At 50.2% G+C, this 25,673-nt stretch overlaps 1 protein-coding gene across 2 annotated transcripts in view; it reads right to left on the bottom strand.

Moving 5' to 3' along the window:
• IWS1 (interacts with SUPT6H, CTD assembly factor 1) overlaps positions 1-23,290 on the bottom strand; it is a 114,508-nt gene extending 91,218 nt beyond the window's left edge. For both annotated transcript variants that reach the window (XM_075340842.1, XM_075340843.1), the window contains exons 1-4: positions 23,077-23,290; positions 5,559-5,671; positions 3,687-5,463; positions 2,805-2,997 (exon numbers count right to left, since the gene is read on the bottom strand). In XM_075340842.1, the coding sequence (XP_075196957.1) occupies positions 2,805-2,997; positions 3,687-5,463; positions 5,559-5,671; positions 23,077-23,110 (2,117 nt within the window). In that variant the 5' untranslated portion in view covers positions 23,111-23,290. The remainder of the gene's footprint in view (positions 1-2,804; positions 2,998-3,686; positions 5,464-5,558; positions 5,672-23,076) is intronic.
• Between the last annotated feature and the right edge of the window lie 2,383 nt (positions 23,291-25,673).

Here is a 25,673-nt window from a genome sequence, read left to right as displayed (position 1 = left end):
CTTCTCAATTCAGCAGCTGCCGCAGCGTCCGGGGAGAAGGTGCGCTCCCTGCACAGTCCCCAATGGGGACACAGAGTACCTTTGAGTTGCAGGGCCCGGTCCCTGAGGTTGAATAGACTCCGGTCCGGCAGATTCCCACAGGGGCTGCGGAGGGAGCACGGTCCCAGTAAATGGATGACCGCTCAGGATCCCACTTCTCCGAGAGCCGCTAAGGGATGGTGAAGGAGGCGGCATGAGGCTCCGGCCTTTGTACCCGCAATGGGTACCTCAACCTTAACAACACCGCCGACGTAGTGGGGTGAGAAGGGAACATGCCAGGGGCCCCGTGGGGGCCCTCTTTTCTTCCAACCGACATAACTAATATGAGAATGCATGAGTGGATGTGTGCCTCCTTCCACACAAAGCATAAAACTGAGGAGCCCGTGATCCACGGGAGGGTGTATAGGCAAGAGGGGAGGGGTTACACTTTTTAAAGTGTAATACTTTGTGTGGCCTCCGGAGGCAGAAGCTATACACCCAATTGTCTGGGTCTCCCAATGGAGCGACAAAGAAAATAGTTTTATTACTTACATATTTCCTATGTAAATAGCAGAGCTCGTCGCCCCATCGCCCTGTGGGCGTGTGCATACTACGGGGGACGTCACTCATGTGAATCCATGGTATTACGCCCACAGGGGCTTGATACCATGGATTCACATGAGTGACGTCCCCTGTCGTTCCTTCAGATCCCACGCGTGTTTGCACTTTCCATTCCTGCAACCTTTTCCGGGTGTTCACTCGCTGGCTTCAGACGCTTCTGATCATGCGCAGAGCATGTCTGAAACTGACAACGAGCACCCGGAAAAGGCTGTGGGAATGGGAAGTGCGTATGCGCAGGATTCTGAAGAAGCAGACTGGGGACGTCGCTCATGCGAATATATTGTATCATGCCCACAGGGGAGGGATACCATAGAAAGTATGCAATAAGGAGGGAAGCTCTGAGTCACTGAATTATAGGTGCTCAGGGAAAAATAACAGTCAAATATAGAGATAATCCCGGCACACTATTGCTCCCAAATAAGAAAAATCATGCAACTGTTCATATGCAAATCACTTTTTATTGATCAAATTGTGTTGAAATTCAGGAAATATGGTTCGTCCAAACAAGTCGACGTTTCGGCTGTAGGCCTTCGTCAGACTGGACTTTATTTTATCACTGAGAGTATGAAAGAATGCAATCACGCCGTAGCGTGAGCCAAGAGGCAGCGGAAGACAATGCGTCAATTATGATATACGCTTTTGAGTGTGAACCTGTAGCTCAAGGATTATTAAGTAGATATATGTAATGCATGCGTCACTTGCTACGTCAGTAAAAGAAATCTCCCCAGGGATTAGTGGTAGGTTCCTGGATCTGCATGTCAATGGGAGGAGTTGTAGCTGGAGACTGCTCAGTTGCAGACCAATATACGGTGGGTAATATAGATGTTTCCTAAGTTCTGGTCAATTATATGTATTATTGCCAGTGGGACCGGAGACATCCGAAAACGTCACCTGTAATATATTAGGCGGCAGGGATAGCGTTGCTGGTTAATGAGGAATATCAGGCCGTTCTAGTGTAATATCACCGGTAGGACCGGAATCAGAAGTGGCCGTTTCCACACTGGTGCTGGACGTGCGGTCTGCAAGTGGAGGCTCCTGCACTGCACAGGAGCCTCCACTTGCAGACCGCACGTCCAGCACCAGTGTGGAAACGGCCACTTCTGATTCCGGTCCTACCGGTGATATTACACTAGAACGGCCTGATATTCCTCATTAACCAGCAACGCTATCCCTGCCGCCTAATATATTACAGGTGACGTTTTCGGATGTCTCCGGTCCCACTGGCAATAATACATATAATTGACCAGAACTTAGGAAACATCTATATTACCCACCGTATATTGGTCTGCAACTGAGCAGTCTCCAGCTACACCTCCTCCCATTGACATGCAGATCCAGGAACCTACCACTAATCCCTGGGGAGATTTCTTTTACTGACGTAGCAAGTGACGCATGCATTACATATATCTACTTAATAATCCTTGAGCTACAGGTTCACACTCAAAAGCGTATATCATAATTGACGCATTGTCTTCCGCTGCCTCTTGGCTCACGCTACGGCGTGATTGCATTCTTTCATACTCTCAGTGATAAAATAAAGTCCAGTCTGACGAAGGCCTACAGCCGAAACGTCGACTTGTTTGGACGAACCATATTTCCTGAATTTCAACACAATTTGATCAATAAAAAGTGATTTGCATATGAACAGTTGCATGATTTTTCTTATTTGGGAGCAATAGTGTGCCGGGATTATCTCTATAATAGAAAGTATGCAAACGCCGAAAGGGCGATGTGACCCCCATGCAGCGACGAGCTCTGCTATTTACATAGGAAATATGTAAGTATTAAAACAATTTTTATTACTTTCATATTACACAATTTTACAACACAGGGCTGGGTAGGGAGGTGTAATTAGGGCACACATGCGTCTGTTGATAGGTCAGAACGCATATTCTACATGACAGGTTCCCTTTAAAGAGTGAGGATGCAGTTGCTGCAGTAGCTTGACCGCCAGTTAAGTCAAAATACTGTGCTCATATAATCACCGAGAAGTACATGCATGTCATAATGCAGGAACACTAAACTCAATTCCCACTATAAACGTACATGTACAAAGGTTGGGAAGGGGTTAAAACAGTAACATGTATGTCACGGCAATGCAATCACAATGTATAGAGCAGATTTCTGATTTGACAACCCTTTGAAATACCTATGTTGATACTTACTCCTCTTCATTTCCAGATTCACTGTCACTACCAAACAGCTTATTCTCTGCATTCTTTGGCTCATCTTTTGATTTTTCCCCATCCTCTGCTTCACTATCAGATGACATTGCCTTCTTTTTTTGAGACGTTTTCTTAGAGGACGCATCACTGTCAGTGTCATCGCCATCTGAGAGGATCCGACTCTTCTTAGCGGCTGCATTGCATTAGAAACACAAAATGATTAAAAGGACAATGCAAAGACGGCTCATATCTCAATTATCCTTCAAAGTCAATACAAGACCGTGCAATGCTGTGCTCCATTCACAATGAAAAAATGGTTACATTGGTGTCAGGATGTAAGATCGGCACCTAAAAGGGTTCTGCACAAATTAGGACAGGTCAATGGAACCCAACAATTTCGGCAGGACCATCTGATGTGTAGAGGGACAGGAATTTCAATGTTGGATTCTTTTGTGTTCAGGGAAGATGCATTTGGAAACGGCTTTCGCTTTTCTACCAGTTAAAAAAAAAGATAAAAATGAATGCTATACCGAGGCAAGCGTTCAGATGTATAGAGGACGCGGGAGAGATGGCTGCGGACCATCCACTATCTTGTGTTTGACCATGTCTCACATTTATGTTCTAAATGTTTATTTTTTTATTATTTCTTTTTAACTAACTGGTGAGGTGCCAAAATCAAAAATGGATTAAGTAAGTTCTCAATATTTTTAAAAGCAAGATATTCATAAAGAAAATTTCACAGAAGAAGAGTAAGATTTGACTTGTATAGGATATGAAAAAAACAAGACGACATTTTAGGAGTCAATTATAATGGTGTGCTTCTTATTACAAGGGGGTAAAGTATGCAGTAACAGGTCATTTTCATAGTTTGGTCTTTATTACCTGGTTTATCAGATGTCTCTTCATCTTCACTATCAGAGAGAACAGTTTTCTTCTTTAAAACTTTCTTGTTGCCCTCTTCTTCACTCTCTGAAGCGGCCTTCTTTTTGGCGCTCTCACTTGCGCTGTCATCGCTGCCTGAACTTTTTCGTTGTGCCCTTTTTCTCCTTCTCTTGGTAGTTTTCCTTTCCATTTCATCATCACTATCATCGGATGATAAAATTTTTCTTTTCATCCTGGGAAATTCATCCTCTGAGTTAGCATTGGCTTGTTTAGCAGGTGTATCCTCTTCAGAATCACTGTGCACTGGTTTAGAAGGACGCTCCTCATCGGAGTCGCTAACAGCGTGCTTAGCAGGAGCGTCATCATCTGAGTCAACAATTTTTTGTTTAGCAGGAGCCTTATCATCTGATCCACTTGCCCTTTTTTTAGGGGCATCATCATCATCTGATCCACTAAGAGCACGTCTAGCATGACGCTTAACAGGCCTCTCATCTTCAGAGTCACCCACCGCTCGCTTGGCAGGAGATTCATCTTCAGAGTCACTGGCTACATGCTTTTTTGGCTTTTCATCTTCAGAGTCACTGGCTACAGGCTTTTTTGAGGTTTCATCTTCTGAGTCACTGGCTACATGCTTTTTTGGGGTTTCATCTTCCGAGTCACTGGCTACAGGCTTTTTTGAGGTTTCATCTTCCGAGTCACTGGCTACAGGCTTTTTTGGGGTTTCATCTTCCGAGTCACTGGCTACATGCTTTTTTGGGGTTTCATCTTCCGAGTCACTGGCTACATGCTTTTTTGGGGTTTCATCTTCCGAGTCACTGGCTACATGCTTTTTTGGGATTTCATCTTCCGAGTCACTGGCTACATGCTTTTTGGGGATTTCATCTTCCGAGTCACTGGCTACATGCTTTTTTGGGATTTCATCTTCCGAGTCACTGGCTACATGCTTTTTTGGGGTTTCATCTTCCGAGTCACTGGCTACATGCTTTTTTCGGATTTCATCTTCCGAATCACTGGCTGCATGCTTTTTGGGGGCTTCATCTTCCGAATCACTGGCAACATGCTTTTTGGGGGCTTCATCTTCTGAATCACTGGCAACATGCTTTTTGGGGGCTTCATCTTCTGAATCACTGGCAACATGCTTTTTGGGGGCTTCATCTTCTGAATCACTGGCAACATGCTTCTTTGGAGCTTCATCTTCAGAGTCACTGGCAACATGCTTCTTTGGAGCTTCGTCTTCAGAGTCACTGCCTATATGTTTCTTAGGCGTCTCATCCTCAGAGTCACTGCCTACATGTACCCTAGGGACTTCATCTTCCGAGTCACTGCCTGCATGTTTCCTAGGGGCTTCATCTTCTGAGTCACTACCTATATGTTTGGTTGGAGCCTCATCCTCTGAATCACTGGCGACATGCCTGACAGGGGCCTCATTCTCAGAGTTGTTGCCTTTTTCACCTTTACTTTTTGTAGGACTGTCCTCATCAGAATCACTGGCTGAATGTCTAGACTGTACCTCTTCTTCAGAATCACTCGCAGCCCCTTTAAAAGGCGTGCCATCATCATCACGGTCCTTTTGACGAGGTGCTTCATCCTCCGAATCACTAGCAACATGATTATGAGCACCTTCTGTTTCAGAGTCACTAGCATTGCGATTAAAACTATCATTCTCTACATCACTGGAGTTACGTGGCCTACGATCATCATCGTCTGAATCATTGGCTTCATTTTCGGAACCGCTGCCTCGATCTTTGTTTTCTTCTTCTGCATCACTGTTGTCATTCTAAGGAATGGAAAATAGCTATTTAATTAACCTGGAGAACAACATAAACTAACTGCTATTGGCATGGTAGGAGAACACAAATTTCATCTTCATACCTCATATCTATTTGCTGGACTGTCACCTTCTGATCCGTGCTGCTCATTATCATTTCGGTCATCGTCTGAACCAGAGTCTCGCTCATCTTGTACAGGGGTTGCACCGCCATCATCTGCAAATAGAATGATGCTAATTAGTCGTGAACAATAAAGTCAAGCATATGTCTATAAGCTTTGGTTTTATTAGAGATACTCTAAAAACAAGATGACAAAATAGTAAGCTGGGTAAAATGTACTACAGCCATAGCAGAAATTGTTGGCACCCATGAAATAGTCCCAGAAAATGAAGTATTTCTTCCAGGAAATTATTGCAATTCCACACGGTTTTGTCATACACATGTTTATTTCCTTTGTGTGTACTGGAACACGCAAAAAAAACCACAACAAGCAGAAAAGGCAAATTAGACAATTTCATACAAAAGAAAATGGTCCAGACAAAATTTTTGGCACCCTCAACAAAGGAAATCTGTCACCAGGTTTTTGCTACCTCATTTGAGTGCAGCATAATGTAGAGACAGAGACCCTGATTCCATAGATGTGTCACTTACTGAGCCGCCTGCTGCAGATCTAGCAGTTATACAGAGCTCATTAATATGCTGGACTACCTGCCAAGTACATTGACACTTGGTACTACATTGTGACCCAAAATTCTTTGGCATTCTTTTGTTGAGCTTCAAGAGGTAGTCACCAGAAATGTTTTTCCAACAGTCTTGGAGGAGTTCCCAGAGATGCTTAGCACTTGTTGGCCCTTTAGCCTTCACTCTGCGGTCCAGCTCACCCCAAACCATCTCGATTGGGTTCAGGTCTGGTGACTGTGGAGGCCAGGTCATCTGGCGTAGCAACCCATCACTCTCCTTCTTAGGCTACTTTCACACATCAGTTTTTTGCCATCAGGTTCAATCCGGAAAAAAACGGGTAAAACGGATCCAGTACCGCATCCGTTTTTTCCCCATAGACTTGCATTGTTACCGGATTGTACCGGATGGCTTTGCGGTGCATCCGTTTTTTTCCGGATGCGGCAAAATAAATAAATGCGGCGGCCGGAGGCAACGTAGCTTGCAACGTTTTTTTGTCCGGCAAAAAAACCGCATCGCGCCGGATCCGGCGCGATACGGCGTGTTTTACAATAGAAGCCTATGGACGCCGGATCCGGCGTAATGCGGTAAAAAACGGATGCGGCCGCCGGATCCGTTTTTCTAAACTGCGCATGCTCCAATGTAATTAACAAAACGGATCCAGCCAAAAAACGGACGAAAAGGATGCAAAAACGGATGCAAACCGTATCCACCGGATCCGTTTAACGGATCCGGCATAACGGATCCGTTAAAAAACGGATCCGGTGGATACGGTTTTCACTTTTTTTTCAGGATCCGTTGGATCAGGAAAAAAAAGGACTGTGCCTGAATACATAAAACTGATGTGTGAAAGTAGCCTTAGTCAATTAGCCCTTACACAGCCTGGAGGTGTGTTTGGGGTCATTGTCTTGTTGAAAAATAAATGATGGTCCAACTAAACGCAAACCGGATGGAATAGCACGCCGCTGGAAGATGCTGTGGTAGCCATGCTGGTTCTGTATGCTTTCAATTTTGAATAAATCCCCAACAGTGTCACCAGCAAAGCACCCCCACACCATCACACCTCCTCCTCCATGCTTCACGGTGGGAACCAGGCATGTATAGTCCATCCGTTCACCTTTTCTACAAAGACACGGTGGTTGGATCCAAAGATCTCAAATTTGGACTCAGACCAAAGCACAGATTTCCACTGGTCCACTTTTGGTCTGTACTAATATATACAGTATATATTAGTACAGACAAAAAGTTTGGACACACCTTCTCATCTCTAGAACAACTGTTAAGAGGAGACTTTGTGCAGCAGGCCTTCATGGTAAAATAGCTGCTAGGAAACCACTGCTAAGGACAGGCAACAAGCAGAAGAGACTTGTTTGGGCTAAAGAACACAAGGAATGGACATTAGACCAGTGGAAATCTGTGCTTTGGTCTGAGGAGTCCAAATTTGAGATCTTTGGATCCAACCACCGTGTCTTTGTAGAAAAGGTGAACGAATGGACTCTACATGGCTGGTTCCCACCGTGAAGCATTGAGGAGGTGGTGTGATGGTGTAGGGGTGCTTTGCTGGTGACACTGTTGGGGATTTATTCAAAATTGAAGGCATAGAGAACCAGCATGCCTACCACAGCATCTTGCAGCGGCATGCTATTCCATCCGGTTTGCGTTTAGTTGGACCATCATTTATTTTACTTACACACACACACAATGAATATTGAAATAAATAAAAATTATATAGTGCATATACACTGAATATCAAATTACAGACACCAAGAAAAAGAAAAAAAATTAAAGAAAATTTAGAAACCTTAGGACTCAGATGGATGTTCCTCTTGGTAGCTTGCTCAAGGAGTGAGCATCTACAAAATTGTAGCAATTGAATATAAGAGGACTGGAAAGAAGGGAATTTTGTTTACTTACCGTAAATTCCTTTTCTTCTAGCTCCAATTGGGAGACCCAGACAATTGGGGTGTATAGCTATGCCTCCGGAGGCCACACAAAGTATTACACTAAAAGTGTAAAGCCCCTCCCCTTCAGCCTATACACCCCCCGTGCTGCCACGGGCTCATCAGTTTTGGTGCAAAAGCCCGAAGGAGGAAAAAATTATAAACTGGTTTAAAGTAAATTCAATCCGAAGGAATATCGGAGAACTGAAACCATTTAACATGAACAACATGTGTATACAAAAACAGGGGCGGGTGCTGGGTCTCCCAATTGGAGCTAGAAGAAAAGGAATTTACGGTAAGTAAACAAAATTCCCTTCTTCTTTGTCGCTCCTTATTGGGAGACCCAGACAATTGGGACGTCCAAAAGCAGTCCCTGGGTGGGTAAATAATACCTCATAATAGAGCCGTAACGGCTCCGTCCTACAGGTGGGCAACTGCCGCCTGAAGGACTCGCCTACCTAGGCTGGCATCTGCCGAAGCATAGGTATGCACCTGATAGTGTTTCGTGAAAGTGTGCAGGCTCGACCAGGTAGCTGCCTGACACACCTGCTGAGCCGTAGCCTGGTGTCGCAAGGCCCAGGACGCTCCCACGGCCCTGGTAGAATGGGCCTTCAGTCCTGAGGGAACCGGAAGCCCCGAGGAACGGTAAGCTTCGAGAATTGGTTCCTTGATCCACCGAGCCAGGGTTGACTTGGAAGCTTGTGTCCCTTTACGCTGGCCAGCGACAAGGACAAAGAGTGCATCCGAGCGGCGCAGGGGCGCCGTACGAGAAATGTAGAGTCTGAGTGCTCTCACCAGATCTAACAAGTGCAAATCCTTTTCACATTGGTGAACTGGATGAGGACAAAACGAGGGTAAGGAGATGTCCCTAGCCTGTCTCATAGTGAAAATGACCTCTTGAGATAATCCTGAAGACGCTAGGATCCAGGACTCAATGGCCACACAGTCAGGTTGAGGGCCGCAGAATTCAGATGGAAAAAACGGCCCTTGAGACAGCAAATCTGGTCGGTCTGGCAGTGCCCACGGTTGGCCGACCGTGAGATGCCACAGATCCGGGTACCACGACCTCCTCGGCCAGTCTGGAGCGACGAGGATGACGCGGCGGCAGTCGGCCCTGATCTTGCGTAACACTCTGGGCAACAGTGCCAGAGGAGGAAACACATAAGGAAGCCGAAACTGCGACCAATCCTGAACTAAGGCGTCTGCCGCCACAGCTCTGTGATCTTGAGGTCGAGCCATGAATGTTGGGACCTTGTTGTTGTGCCGTGATGCCATTAGGTCGACGTCCGGCATCCCCCAGCGGCAACAGATCTCCTGAAACACGTCCGGGTGAAGGGACCATTCCCCTGCGTCCATGCCCTGGCGACTGAGAAAGTCTGCTTCCCAGTTTTCTACGCCCTGGATGTGAACTGCGGATATGGTGGATGCTGTGGCTTCCACCCACAGCAGAATCCGCCGGACATCCTGGAAGGCTTGCCGACTGCGTGTCCCACCTTGGTGGTTGATGTAAGCCACCGCTGTGGAGTTGTCCGACTGAATTCGGATCTGCTTGCCTTCCAGCCACTGCTGGAACGCTTTTAGGGCAAGATACACTGCCCTGATCTCCAGAACATTGATCTGACTCTTGCTGAGTCCACATACCCTGAGCCCTGTGGTGGAGAAAAACCGCTCCCCACCCTGACAGACTCGCGTCCGTCGTGACCACCGCCCAGGATGGGGGTAGGAAGGATTTCCCCTTCGATAATGAGGTGGGAAGAAGCCACCACCGAAGGGAAGCTTTGGTTGCCTGAGAGAGGGAGACGTTCCTGTCTAGGGACGTCGGCATCCTGTCCCACTTGCGTAGGATGTCCCATTGAAGTGGACGCAGTTGAAACTGCGCGAAAGGGACTGCTTCCATTGCTGCCACCATCTTCCCCAGGAAGTGCATGAGGCGCCTCAAGGGGTGTGACCGACCTTGAAGGAGAGATTGCACCCCTGTCTGTAGTGAACGCTGTTTGTCCAGCGGAAGCTTCACTATCGCTGGAAGAGTATGAAACTCCATGCCAAGATATGTCAGCGATTGGACCGGTGTCAGATTTGACTTTGGAAAATTGATGATCCACCCGAAACTCTGGAGAATCTCCAGAGTAACGTCGAGGCTGTGTTGGCATGCCTCTTGAGAGGGTGCCTTGACCAGCAGATCGTCTAAGTAAGGTATCACTGAGTGACCCTGAGAGTGGAGGACCGCAACTACTGTAGCCATGACCTTGGTGAAAACCCTTGGGGCTGTCGCCAGGCCGAACGGCAGTGCCGCGAACTGAAGGTGCTCGTCTCCTATGGCGAAGCGCAAGAAGCGCTGATGCTCTGGAGCAATTGGTACGTGAAGATAAGCATCCTTGATATCGATCGATGCTAGGAAATCTCCTTGGGACATTGAGGCGATGACGGAGCGGAGGGATTCCATCCGGAACCGCCTGGTCCTTACGTGTTTGTTGAGCAGTTTTAGGTCCAAAACAGGACGGAAGGACCCGTCCTTCTTTGGAACCACAAACAGGTTGGAGTAGAAACCGTGACCCTGTTGCTGAAGAGGAACCGGGACCACCACTCCTTCTGCCTTCAGAATGCCCACCGCCTGCAGAAGAGCCTCGGCTCGCTCGGGAGGCGGAGATGTTCTGAAGAATCGAGTCGGAGGACGAGAGCTGAACTCTATCCTGTAACCGTGAGACAAAATGTCTCTCACCCAACGGTCTTTTACTTGTGGCAGCCAGGTGTCGCAAAAGCGGGAGAGCCTGCCACCGACCGAGGATGCGGTGTGAGGAGGCCGTAAGTCATGAGGAAGCCGCCTTAGTAGCGGCACCTCCGGCGGTCTTTTTAGGGCGTGATTTAGACCGCCATGCGTCGGAGTTCCTCTGATCCTTCTGCGGCCTTTTGGACGAGGAGAATTGGGACCTGCCCGCACTCCGAAAGGACCGAAACCTCGACTGTCCCCTCCTCTGTTGGGGTGTTTTTGGTTTGGCCTGGGGTAAGGATGTTTCCTTTCCCTTGGATTGTTTGATGATTTCATCCAATCTCTCACCAAACAAACGGTCGCCAGAAAATGGCAATCCAGTTAAGCACTTTTTGGAAGCCGAATCTGCCTTCCATTCCCGCAGCCACAAGGCCCTGCGTATTGCCACCGAATTGTCGGCTGCAACCGCCGTACGGCTCGCAGAGTCCAGGACAGCATTAATAGCGTAGGACGCAAATGCCGACGTTTGAGAGGTTATGGACGCCACCTGCGGCGCAGACGTACGTGTGAGTGCGTCAATTTGCGCCTGACCAGCTGAGATAGCTTGGAGTGCCCATACGGCTGCGAATGCTGGAGCAAAAGACGCGCCGATAGCTTCATAGATGGATTTCAGCCAGAGCTCCATCTGTCTGTCAGTGGCATCCTTGAGTGAAGCTCCATCTTCCACTGCAACTATGGATCTAGCCGCAAGTCTGGAGATTGGAGGATCCACCTTGGGACACTGCGTCCAGCCCTTGACCACGTCAGGGGGAAAGGGTAACGTGTATCCTTAAGGCGCTTGGAAAAACGCTTATCTGGACAAGCTCGGTGTTTCTGGACTGCCTCTCTGAAGTCAGAGTGGTCCAGAAACATACTCTTTGTACGCTTGGGAAACCTGAAACGGAATTTCTCCTGCTGAGAGGCTGACTCCTCCACTGGAGGAGCTGAGGGAGAAATATCCAACATTTGATTGATGGACGCGATAAGATCATTCACTATGGCGTCCCCATCAGGAGTATCAAGGTTGAGAGCGGCTTCAGGATCAGAATCCTGATCAGCTACCTCCGCTTCATCATACAGAGAGTCCTCTCGCTGAGACCCTGAACATTGTGATGATGTCGAGGGGATATCATAGCGAGCTCGCTTAATCGGTCTGGGGCTGCGGTCCGTGTCAGAGACCTCACCCTGGGATCCATGAGACACCCCGGGAGGACATTGCTGTTCCAACTGAGGGGGACCAGGGGGCAATGATTCCACAGTGTCCCTGGCTTGAGATGCCGGCCTGGACTGCAAAGCTTCTAATATCTTAGCCATAGTCTCAGAAAGTCTTTCAGTAAAAACTGCAAACTCCGTCCCTGTCACCTGGACAGTGTTAACAGGTGGTTCTCCCTGGGCCACCCTTAGCAGAGGCTCCGGCTGAGAAAGTGCCACAGGGGCCGAGCATTGCACACAATGAGGGTCAGTGGAACCTGCCGGCAGTATAGCCGTACATGCTGCACAGGCAGCATAGTAAGTCTGTGCTTTGGCACCCTTGCTATTTGTGGACGACATGCTGTTGTCTCCTCTGAGCAATACAGGAGGGTATATAGACAAAAATCAACAGTGCACCATACAGTGTAAAGTATAGCCTATAATCATATAATCTATAAGTACACTTCTGCACTAGTGGGGCCAGCACCACAGGTGCTGCTTACCGCCTGCGCAAAGCGGTTGTGTGGGCACCAGAAATCCTGCCTGGTTCTCCCTGAGCTTGTCTCTCCTCTCCAGCGTTAGCAGAGCTGAGAGTAATGGCTGCCGGCGTCCTGAGGAGAGGAGGGAGCCGTGGGCGTGACCCAGAAAAGTGCGGGAACTGGTGCCCCACTGTGCAGAGTGAGGGGGGTGGAGTATGCAAAGCATGCTCCAGCCCTCAGTGCTGCCGTCCTGTACAGCGTCCCGCCCTTCCCCTGACTGGCAGGGCTGGGGGCGGGAAGAAAACGAGACTAGGCCGCAAAAGCCGGGGACTCGAGTTATAAGCGCGGCCGCCGTATAAGCGCGGTCGGCGCGGAAGTCCCCGGCGCACTAACAGTCCCGCCGCAGTGATAACCATGGCAGCGGCGGTCAGCGCGGCAGTCCCCCTACACGAACACACTCAGCGACGCTGAAGTGTGTAATGGCACAAACGCAGTCAGCGCTGCTGTCCCCGGTGCACTAGCACACCCAGCAATGCTGGAGTGTTGCTGTGCGCGGTCCCCACGGGGACACATAGTACCTCAAAGTAGCAGGGCCATGTCCCTGAACGATACTCGGCTCCTATCCAGCATGGTCCTCAGGAGCTGTGGATGGAGCATGGTCTCCTGTGCCTGGAGACCGAAAGGATCCCACTTCACCCAGAGCCCTAAATGAGGGATGGGGAAGGAAAGCAGCATGTGGGCTCCAGCCTCCGTACCCGCAATGGATACCTCAACCTTAACAACACCGCCGACAAGAGTGGGGTGAGAAGGGAGCATGCTGGGGGCCCTGTTATGGGCCCTCTTTTCTTCCATCCGACATAGTCAGCAGCTGCTGCTGACTAAGCTGTGGAGCCATGCGTGGATGTCTGCCTCCTTCGCACAAAGCATAAAAACTAAATGAGCCCGTGGCAGCACGGGGGGTGTATAGGCTGAAGGGGAGGGGCTTTACACTTTTAGTGTAATACTTTGTGTGGCCTCCGGAGGCATAGCTATACACCCCAATTGTCTGGGTCTCCCAATAAGGAGCGACAAAGAAAATGAAATATTATGAACCATTACAGGCGAATAGATCTGATATTTTGGGGAATATATATTTATGAATGTTCATAGCTTTTGTACACAACATGATGTAGTGGCTGAGAGCCTGATTCCAACCATGTGTCACCTAGTGTACATCCACAGGAGATTATTACTACAGGACTTTGTTTTTCATGCCTCCTTGTCAACTGCTGTGTAGCCCACCCCTCCAGTGTACACAGAATGCTGCTAATCAGTGGTGTGGGCGGGTTTATACAGAGCTCAAAATGCCAGCATGCAGAGCAACAAGTGACAGGACATTGCTGGAATCAGGTTTTGATCCCCTACATCATTCTAGTCTCAGAACAGAGCAAAAAACCTGATGACTTTTACGGCCAATAAATTTCAAAGAAATGACTGTGCCCAAGATATACAATAAATTTCCTCAAAATTTCAGCTCTTAGCTAAAAATGGCTCATAATGAACTTTCATATAACCAATTTAGATTAAAAAAAAAGCTATTAATTCAACTTTAAGTGGTACATGCCTCCATGCTTTTTTTTTTTTTAATTTATTTTAAATATATATATATATATATATATATATATATATATATATATATATATATATATATATATATATATATATATATATATATATATATATATATATATATATATAAAAAAAACCTGTTCACTCCAAATTTAAGGAAAACATCACACCAGAGACGTGCTCCACTTTTTGGCAAGAAATACAAAGACTTAAAGGGGTATACCCCATCTCCAAGATCCTATCTCAATATGTAGTTGGTGTAATTATATTAGCAAATACTTCCAATTAGAAATGTAGTATAGTTCTCCTGATTCACTATGTCTCTTAGGTCATATACATCTCGCTGCCAGATTTTGGCAGCGAAATGTAAGGAGTTAATAGTCACGGGTGGAAGGCAATTCCACTAGCGACTAGCAGGCACACGTCAGCTGTTGATATCAGCGGATATGTGTGCGGATGCCCACGGCAGGCAGCTGGGATTAACCTCACACGATCCATGACGTACCCAGTATGTGAGTCATACGCATGACACTCTGCTCCCGCTCTGCTGGAGTGTAAGCCGAGTGTCTTGCGACTGTTATGTGATCCTGCAATCGCAGCACAGCTGGGGAGGACAGTGCGGGCACTGCGGAGTAGAGGGAGGAATTACTCTCCCCATCTCCTTCATTGTCAGTTGATGCGATTATCGCACTGTACTCCGGTGTAATGCGACGTTTCTCTCGCATCCAGAGACTTGTATGGGTGTGAATGAAAACGAATCGGATTCCACCCGCAGCACGCTGCGATTATTTTCTCGGTCCAATTAGTGCTGATAAAAGAAAAACGCTCATGTGAGCGAGACCATAGTGTAACATGGGTCCGGGTGGAATGCGATTTTTTTATTGCATTCCACTCGCTCTGGTTTTCTCGCTGTGTGTGCTCAGCTTTAGGGGACACACTGCGATGCCTACACTACCACGACAACCAAATCGTAAATAAATAAAAGAGTGTTCGATTTTTTGTGACATGTTTGTCACGGGTGGGTAGATATCACAATGTGACCCCACTCCGTTCTAATATGTAATAGCAACACTGAGCAATGTCTGGTTATGGTTTTTTTTTGGGGTGCTTCTAACCCTGAGCAGTAGTAATGCGTGCACACTGACGCTCCATTCATTCTCTATGATACTGCTGAATATAGCCAAGAAAAATACTACAAAAACAAAATCTGACTAGCATACAATAGAATGAAACTAAAGTATGATGCCAACATATGCAAGCAGTGTGTACTGTACATACCAAGGAATACAGCAGCACACACAGATTCATCAAGACCGGTGTTGTTCACTCCAGAGCTGCCCTCAGTGAAAGTGAAATCAGCTACCAGATTGCCAGACTGTCGGATTGCAGGACATGACAATCCGGCAGCAGATTCCACTTTCACTGAGGGCAGCGGGGAGTTCCCAGTTTGACCTCCGGTGACCTGACTGCCAGATTGCAGGACACAGCGGCAAAATAGTAGGACAATCCGGCAGTCAGGTCACCAGAGTTCACACTTGGACTCCCCGCTGATCTCAGTGAAAGTGGAACCTGCTGCTGGATTGCTGTACGGCCATGTTCTGCAATGTAGCAGTCCCCCTGTGGCGCTGTGTCCGACATTCCAACAGTCCAGCACACAGGTCACCGGACTTCACAGTGGGGACTCCTCTGCCTCTAGCCGTCTGCTTTATCTGCGCTAGTTATCCATATATGGGGTACCCTATGTCAATTTTTCAAATTATTTATTTTTACACTTCACGTCCTGACCCAGACAGCTAGTGTGAGGGCAACCAATCACAGCCGCCGGAACAGAGTGCTCGGGGGAAGCAGTGCATATTCATAAGGGTTAGGCTACTTTTACACTTGTGTTGCGCGGCATCCATCGCATTGCGTTGTGTGACGGATGTAACCTATGTGTTGCATATAGTGGCACAACTGATGCGACGGATCTTGCAAAACAACGCAATCTGTTGTAGCTTTTTTTCAGCGATTTACTCAACTGAGCATGCTCAGTTGTGTAAAGACGGATCCGTCACAGGAATCCCTCAAATGATGGATTCCGCCACAATAGGCTTCCATTATAAAAACGACGGACGCCAACGGAATCCTATACATTGCGGGTTTTTTTGACGCTCTAGGAAGTGCAGAAAAACGCTACATGCTGTGTTTTTTCCACCCGGCGGATGCAACACAGCGTCGGCCGACGGATATAACGCAAGGCCATCCATCACAATGCGTCATCAATACAAGTCTATGGGAAACAGCGCACATCCGTTAACGGATTGTGCTGTTTCTCAAAGTGGCAGATTGCGACGGCTGCCAAACAACGCAAGTGTGAAAGTAACCTTAATGAACAAACCAGGAAGTAGTGTGACAGGGAAACTAAGTAAATTCTCCTGCCTAATGACTGGACGTTTTTCAAGCAAAGATGGCTACAGCATTACTGTGATTGGCAAGCAATCCCAGCATATTTAGGGGCTGAAAATCAGGCGCCAAACATGCTGGAAGAGAACTCAAAACTCATGAAGTGAGGACCAAAATAATCAATGAGTAACGAATATTGTGAACACCTTAATATTTGTGCAAGTAACAAAGTGCCAAATATTTTCGCTTATCACTAGTGAGACAATGAACAGAACAGGGTGAAATATTTACTACTTTTATATGATATGCATTAAAAAATATTTTAACTATATATACAAAAAAATCCCCGTTTAAAAACTAGCATTAAAAATGAAAACAAGCAGGGAATCTGAAACATAAAAGATGCATACGAACAATATCTGTAAGAGTTCACACCTCCGTTGTTTTGCATCAGTCAAATGCGTCGCTTGACACATGTGACTGATGCGCTGTACAACGGATGACAAAGAACAGAATTCTTTGTCGGATTCCGTTGTGTGCGGGGGGCGGAGTTCGGGGTGGGTGGAGCCGAGCGGGGCCGTGGCATTGAGTACGTCAGTGCCGCAGGGACTGCAGGACAAGTGAGTGAGTGTGAGTGTGAGTGTGTGTGTGTGTGTACACACATGCTGAGAGCGGGAGGGGGCGGAGCCGAGCGGTGAAGTGTCTGGCTCCGTGCACAGCCAGGGTAAATATCGGGTAAAAGCAAAGCACTTTTTGCTTGGTTACCCGATAGTTATCTTGGTTACCAGCATACACCGCTCAGCGCTGGCTCCCTGCACCCGTAACCAGTCTAAATACCGGGTAACTAACCAAAGCGTGTTGCTTAGTAACCCAATGTTTATCCTGGTTACCTGTGCGGGGAGCCAGAGAGCGCATGCGCAGCGAAATCCAACGGATTCCACTGCACAAAAAACGTTACATGCTGCGTTGCTCCCACCCGGCGGTCAGTCAAAAAACGACTGACCGCGACGTAGCGGATGCAACGCAGCATCATTAGTCACAATCCGTCGCCAATAGAAGTCTATGGGGAAAAACTGGAATCCTGCAAAATATTTTGCAGGATACCGTAATTCCTCAAGGCGACGGATTGTGACTGATGCAAAACAACGGAAGTGTGAACTTAGTCTAAGGCCCTGATACTGCCTCTAGATTTGCCCCACATGGCTGCAGAGGTTGGCACCCTAAACAATGCATGTTGCGCCTCCGCTCAACGTTGACTCTCCCTGCTATATCACTAGTCAAAAAATGCCAAAGCAAACAAAACACAACGTGAAATTAGAAAACAAATACACAACCGATAAGTAAAATGGTTAAAAATACTCTAAACCACTTCTTTTCTAAAGTATGGCACAAAAATGACCAGTGATAATAAAAAATTGATAATGGCCAAAATCCAAAAGAACTGTGTGTAGGCCGTGGCTCCAACAATAATTCATAACTGATCCACAGCTATAATATACTATTCATGGATACCACATTATAAAGTGCCAATACACATCTCAGAATATCAAAAATCGAAATGAGTACTTCCTTTGAAGAGTTATTGTTAAGTCCAATGGTGCATCGTTGACATATTTTAAGTGATCCAGGGTTATCAGGAGGCCTGAGGGAGGGGGGGTATTACAGACACACACACCCAGGGGTACCAGAATAGGGAAGTGCGGGATGTCTCACACGCGCGTGCGCCCACACACACCCAGGGGTACCAGAGTAGAGCAGTGCGGGATGTCTCGCACACACACACACCCAGGTACCAGAGTAGAGCAGTGCGGGATGTCTCGCACACACACACACACAGGTACCAGAGTAGAGCAGTGCGGGATGTCTCGCACACACACACACACACAGGTACCAGAGTAGGGCAGTGCGGGATGTCTCGCACACACACACACACACAGGTACCAGAGTAGGGCAGTGCGGGATGTCTCGCACACACACACACACACACACAGGTACCAGAGTAGGGCAGTGCGGGATGTCTCGCACACACACACACACACAGGTACCAGAGTAGGGCAGTGCGGGATGTCTCGCACACACACACACACACACACAGGTACCAGAGTAGGGCAGTGGGGGATGTCTCGCACACACACACAGGTACCAGAGTAGAGCAGTGCGGGATGTCTCGCACACACACACAGGTACCAGAGTAGGGCAGTGCGGGATGTCTCGCACACACACACACACACACAGGTACCAGAGTAGGGCAGTGCGGGATGTCTCGCACACACACACAGGTACCAGAGTAGGGCAGTGCGGGATGTCTCGCACACACACACACACAGGTACCAGAGTAGGGCAGTGCGGGATGTCTCGCACACACACACACACAGGTACCAGAGTAGAGCAGTGCGGGATGTCTCGCACACACACACACACACAGGTACCAGAGTAGGGCAGTGCGGGATGTCTCGCACACACACACACACACAGGTACCAGAGTAGGGCAGTGCGGGATGTCTCGCACACACACACACACACACAGGTACCAGAGTAGGGCAGTGCGGGATGTCTCGCACACACACACACACACACAGGTACCAGAGTAGGGCAGTGCGGGATGTCTCGCACACACACACACACACACACAGGTACCAGAGTAGGGCAGTGCGGGATGTCTCGCACACACACACAGGTACCAGAGTAGGGCAGTGCGGGATGTCTCGCACACACACACAGGTACCAGAGTAGGGCAGTGCGGGATGTCTCGCACACACACACAGGTACCAGAGTAGGGCAGTGCGGGATGTCTCGCACACACACACAGGTACCAGAGTAGGGCAGTGCGGGATGTCTCGCACACACACACACACACACAGGTACCAGAGTAGGGCAGTGCGGGATGTCTCGCACACACACACAGGTACCAGAGTAGGGCAGTGCGGGATGTCTCGCACACACACACAGGTACCAGAGTAGGGCAGTGCGGGATGTCTCGCACACACCCAGGGGTACCAGAGTAGGGCAGTGCGGGATGTCTCGCACCCACCCAGGGGTACCAGAGTAGGGCAGTGCGGGATGTCTCGCACCCACCCAGGGGTACCAGAGTAGGGCAGTGCGGGATGTCTCGCACCCACCCAGGGGTACCAGAGTAGGGCAGTGCGGGATGTCTCGCACCCACCCAGGGGTACCAGAGTAGGGCAGTGCGGGATGTCTCGCACCCACCCAGGGGTACCAGAGTAGGGCAGTGCGGGATGTCTCGCACCCACCCAGGGGTACCAGAGTAGGGCAGTGCGGGATGTCTCGCACCCACCCAGGGGTACCAGAGTAGGGCAGTGCGGGATGTCTCGCACCCACCCAGGGGTACCAGAGTAGGGCAGTGCGGGATGTCTCGCACCCACCAGGGGTACCAGAGTAGGGCACTGGGGGATGTTTCGCACCCAGGGGTACCAGAGTAGGGCACTGGGGGATGTTTCGCACCCAGGGGTACCAGAGTAGGGCACTGGGGGATGTTTCGCACCCAGGGGTACCAGAGTAGGGCACTGGGGGATGTTTCGCACCCAGGGGTACCAGAGTAGGGCACTGGGGGATGTTTCGCACCCAGGGGTACCAGAGTAGGGCACTGGGGGATGTTTCGCACCCAGGGGTACCAGAGTAGGGCACTGGGGGATGTTTCGCACCCAGGGGTACCAGAGTAGGGCACTGGGGGATGTTTCGCACCCAGGGGTACCAGAGTAGGGCACTGGGGGATGTTTCGCACCCAGGGGTACCAGAGTAGGGCACTGGGGGATGTTTCGCACCCAGGGGTACCAGAGTAGGGCACTGGGGGATGTTTCGCACCCAGGGGTACCAGAGTAGGGCACTGGGGGATGTTTCGCACCCAGGGGTACCAGAGTAGGGCACTGGGGGATGTTTCGCACCCAGGGGTACCAGAGTAGGGCACTGGGGGATGTTTCACACCCAGGGGTACCAGAGTAGGGCACTGGGGGATGTTTCACACCCAGGGGTACCAGAGTAGGGCACTGGGGGATGTTTCACACCCAGGGGTACCAGAGTAGGGCACTGGGGGATGTTTCACACCCAGGGGTACCAGAGTAGGGCACTGGGGGATGTTTCACACCCAGGGGTACCAGAGTAGGGCACTGGGGGATGTTTCACACCCAGGGGTACCAGAGTAGGGCACTGGGGGATGTTTCACACCCAGGGGTACCAGAGTAGGGCACTGGGGGATGTTTCACACCCAGGGGTACCAGAGTAGGGCACTGGGGGATGTTTCACACCCAGGGGTACCAGAGTAGGGCACTGGGGGATGTTTCACACCCAGGGGTACCAGAGTAGGGCACTGGGGGATGTTTCACACCCAGGGGTACCAGAGTAGGGCACTGGGGGATGTTTCACACCCAGGGGTACCAGAGTAGGGCACTGGGGGATGTTTCACACCCAGGGGTACCAGAGTAGGGCACTGGGGGATGTTTCACACCCAGGGGTACCAGAGTAGGGCACTGGGGGATGTTTCACACCCAGGGGTACCAGAGTAGGGCACTGGGGGATGTTTCACACCCAGGGGTACCAGAGTAGGGCACTGGGGGATGTTTCACACCCAGGGGTACCAGAGTAGGGCACTGGGGGATGTTTCACACCCAGGGGTACCAGAGTAGGGCACTGGGGGATGTTTCACACCCAGGGGTACCAGAGTAGGGCACTGGGGGATGTTTCACACCCAGGGGTACCAGAGTAGGGCACTGGGGGATGTTTCACACCCAGGGGTACCAGAGTAGGGCACTGGGGGATGTTTCACACCCAGGGGTACCAGAGTAGGGCACTGGGGGATGTTTCACACCCAGGGGTACCAGAGTAGGGCACTGGGGGATGTTTCACACCCAGGGGTACCAGAGTAGGGCACTGGGGGATGTTTCACACCCAGGGGTACCAGAGTAGGGCACTGGGGGATGTTTCACACCCAGGGGTACCAGAGTAGGGCACTGGGGGATGTTTCACACCCAGGGGTACCAGAGTAGGGCACTGGGGGATGTTTCACACCCAGGGGTACCAGAGTAGGGCACTGGGGGATGTTTCACACCCAGGGGTACCAGAGTAGGGCACTGGGGGATGTTTCACACCCAGGGGTACCAGAGTAGGGCACTGGGGGATGTTTCACACCCAGGGGTACCAGAGTAGGGCACTGGGGGATGTTTCACACCCAGGGGTACCAGAGTAGGGCACTGGGGGATGTTTCACACCCAGGGGTACCAGAGTAGGGCACTGGGGGATGTTTCACACCCAGGGGTACCAGAGTAGGGCACTGGGGGATGTTTCACACCCAGGGGTACCAGAGTAGGGCACTGGGGGATGTTTCACACCCAGGGGTACCAGAGTAGGGCACTGGGGGATGTTTCACACCCAGGGGTACCAGAGTAGGGCACTGGGGGATGTTTCACACCCAGGGGTACCAGAGTAGGGCACTGGGGGATGTTTCACACCCAGGGGTACCAGAGTAGGGCACTGGGGGATGTTTCACACCCAGGGGTACCAGAGTAGGGCACTGGGGGATGTTTCACACCCAGGGGTACCAGAGTAGGGCACTGGGGGATGTTTCACACCCAGGGGTACCAGAGTAGGGCACTGGGGGATGTTTCACACCCAGGGGTACCAGAGTAGGGCACTGGGGGATGTTTCACACCCAGGGGTACCAGAGTAGGGCACTGGGGGATGTTTCACACCCAGGGGTACCAGAGTAGGGCACTGGGGGATGTCACACCCAGGGGTACCAGAGTAGGGCACTGGGGGATGTCACACCCAGGGGTACCAGAGTAGGGCAGTGGGGGATGTCACACACCCCAGGGGGGGGAATCAGAGTCTGGCAGAGAGGGCTGACACACATACTTCACTGCCAGGAACCCAGAGTCTGGCAGTGAGGGCTGTCATACACACACCCCAGGATCCCAGAGTCCGACAGTGCGGCATCACAAGGACACGAACCAAGAGTCCAGCAGTGCGGGGTCACACACAGCCTCGAGGCACCAGAGAGCGGCAGTGCGGGGTCACACACAGCCTCGAGGCACCAGAGAGCGGCAGTGCGGGGTCACACACAGCCTCGAGGCACCAGAGAGCGGCAGTGCGGGGTCACACACAGCCTCGAGGCACCAGAGAGCGGCAGTGCGGGGTCACACACAGCCTCGAGGCACCAGAGAGCGGCAGTGCGGGGTCACACACAGCCTCGAGGCACCAGAGAGCGGCAGTGCGGGGTCACACACAGCCTCGAGGCACCAGAGAGCGGCAGTGTGGGGTCACACACACATACACCCCCCAGGGGCACCAGAGTCTGGCTGTGTGTGTGTGGGGGGGGGGGGGGGGTGTCACACACACACACACACACACCTCTAGGGGTACCAGAGTCTAGCAGTCCGGGTGTCACACACATACCACCGGGGCACTAGAGCTCGGTAGTGCGGGTGTGGGGTCACAATCACATACGCTGGGGAACCAGAGTGCGAGGAGAAGCTCGGCAGTATGGCATCACACACAGCACCAGAGCCCGGTAGTGAGGGGTCACGCACTTCCCGTAGCACCAGGCTGCTCAGGTGTAGGACACTTCACTCACTTATGTCCGCTTACCGGAGTGCTCTGGGCTGTAGTAGTCCGCCTCCATGGCTTGTCTTTCACAAGCCTGGTTCCCTGGACTGCTCCGTTAACCAAAGGGAGTTTCAATATCCCTCAGATTTCCGTTTAACGTAAATTGTGGAAGAAAAAAATCTTTAGGCCTCACGCAAACCGGGATACGCATGCGCCTTAGGGACAGTACGTGAGCGAAGCCTGTACCTGGAAGGGGCGGTGCGTACGTCACGACGTAACCATGTGATCTAAAGAAGGGCGGGAAAACTAATCAGCGGAAGTATGAAGTGAAAGCCCGGCCCCTTCGTGTGCAGTGTGTGTAACAGTGCCGGAGCGGCAGTGTGTAGTGTGTAGTGTGTAGTGTGTAGTGTGTAGTGTGTAGTGTGTAGTGTGTAGTGTGTAGTGTGCGGTGTGGTGACTCTCACAGCTGAGCCGCGCTCCTTGTACAGGATAACACAATTCTTCCTTTATGAATTATTACTGGAGCTGCTGACCTGATTATTTTCTCTTACAACCTCCCAAAATTTTCACAGCCATTTTTTATGGGCAAATAAAAATCTTCAGTAACTTCCATACCCCCGAGCAGAGCGTAGAGGGGCCACACCGATAACTGGTCAGTGGCCATTTTAATGTCTTCTCCGGATTTGAACGAGCAACAGGATCCCTCTCAGGAACAGGATCATACTGTATATAGGGGGCTGTGAGGGTTCATACTGTGTTTGCAGTGCCTTGCAAAAGTATTCACCCCCCTTAGCTTTTAACATATTTTGTTTCATTACAAAATATTTTTATAATCCAATTAGTGTGTGATGCGTCAGCACTAAATAGTCTAAGGGCGGCTTTGCACGTTGCGACATTGCACGTGCGATGTCGATGGGGTCAAATCGAAAGTGACGCACATCCAGCGTCGCAGTCGATATCGCAACGTGTAAAACCTTTTTGATACGATGAACGAGCGCAAAAGCGTCGTTATCGTATCATCGCTGCAGCCTCCGACATTTCCATAATGCCGATGGTGCGACAGGTACGATGTTGCTCCTCGCTCCTGCGGCAGCACACATCGCTGTGTATGAAGCCGCAGGAGCGAGGAACATCACCTTACCTGCCGCCCGGCTGCAATGAGAAGGACGGAGTTGGGCGGGATGTTTACATCCTACTCATCTCCGCCCCTCCGCTTCAATTGGCCGCCTGCCGTGTGACGTCGCTGTGACGCAGCACGGCCCTCCCCCCTAAGGAAGGAGGCGGATCGCCGGCCAGAGGGACGTCGCACGGCAGGTATGTGCGTGTGAAGCTGCCGTAGCGATAATTGCTACGGCAGCTTTCACTAGATATCGCATGTGCGACGGGGGCGGGGACAATCGCTGCAGCATCGGTAACACATTGTTACCGATGTCGCAACGTGCAAAGCCCGCCTAAGGCTGCTTTCACACATCCGGTTTTTCCTGTGCGGCACAATCTGGCTCTTTGCAGAAAAAACGCAACCATTTTTTTTTTTGCCGCTGGTTGCGTTTTTATTTGCATAGACTTACATCAGTGCCATATTGTGCCGCATGGGCTTGCGTTCGGTCCGGTTTTTGCCGCATGCGGCAGATTTAGCCGATGCGGCGGCCGGATGGAACGTTGCCTGGCACGGTTTTTTGTCCGGCAAAAAAAAAAAAACGCATCGTGCCGCATCCGGTCGATGCGGCACGATTTGCAATGCATGCCTATGGACGCCGCATGCGGCGTCCTGCGGCAAACACCGCATCCGTCCGCCGCATGCGGTTTTTTTCCACTGCGCATGCTCAATAGCCTGCCGCAAGCGTCAAAAAACGGACGGGCCGCATGTCAAAAACGTATACAAAGGATGCGGTTTTGTCGCCGCATCCGTTGCATAGGTTTTAGAGCCGGATTGTCCGGCTCTGCTAAAACCGGAGGTGTGAAAGCAGCCTTAGTTGAGGAAGTGAAGTGAGAATAATATATACAAAAACTAAATTTATGGCATAAAATAAATACATTTTGCCAAGTACATGTACAGTGCCTTGCAAAAGTATTCGGCTTTCTTGAATTTTTCAAGCTTTTACCACATTTCAGGCTTCAAACATAAAGATAAAAAATTTAATGTTATGATGAAGAATCAACAAGTGGGACACAATTGTGAATTTGAACGAAATTTATTGCTTATGTGCTGCCCCGCGCATTACCTTCAAGTGCAGGTCGTCGCAGGGTTGCCACAGGCTTGGAGATCTGGTCACAGGTAGGTTGATTTCTGTTGGATTCGTGACACCACTCTCGGTATTGCGGTCAGGGCGACCGCCACTGTAGATTAGGGGACGCCTGGGGCCGATGGTGGGTGCAGTTAGATGTGGTGGCCTCCCGAGAGTGAGGCTAGCCCCAGGGCCCGGTGAAGGTGTGTAGCACCACAGGTCGCAAAATGACTCACGCAGAGCAAGAATGTCTTTCAGGTTTTTACTCACATCAGGTGGCAGGGTGAGTAACCCGGGCGTAGCTGTGATGAACAGGTGGAACCAGGAATTACTTGTGAGGGTGGCTACTGACTCGCCTTCCTAGCCCTTGTGTTTTTGTGGTGTCCCAGACTTGTAGTCCTACGGGGTCACCCA

This window comes from Anomaloglossus baeobatrachus, chromosome 3 (assembly GCF_048569485.1).
Source record: "Anomaloglossus baeobatrachus isolate aAnoBae1 chromosome 3, aAnoBae1.hap1, whole genome shotgun sequence".
In the NCBI taxonomy this organism is placed as follows: Eukaryota; Metazoa; Chordata; class Amphibia; order Anura; family Aromobatidae; genus Anomaloglossus; species Anomaloglossus baeobatrachus.
Note: the sequence above shows the minus strand (reverse complement) of the source record. Positions and strands in the feature narration are given on the sequence as shown.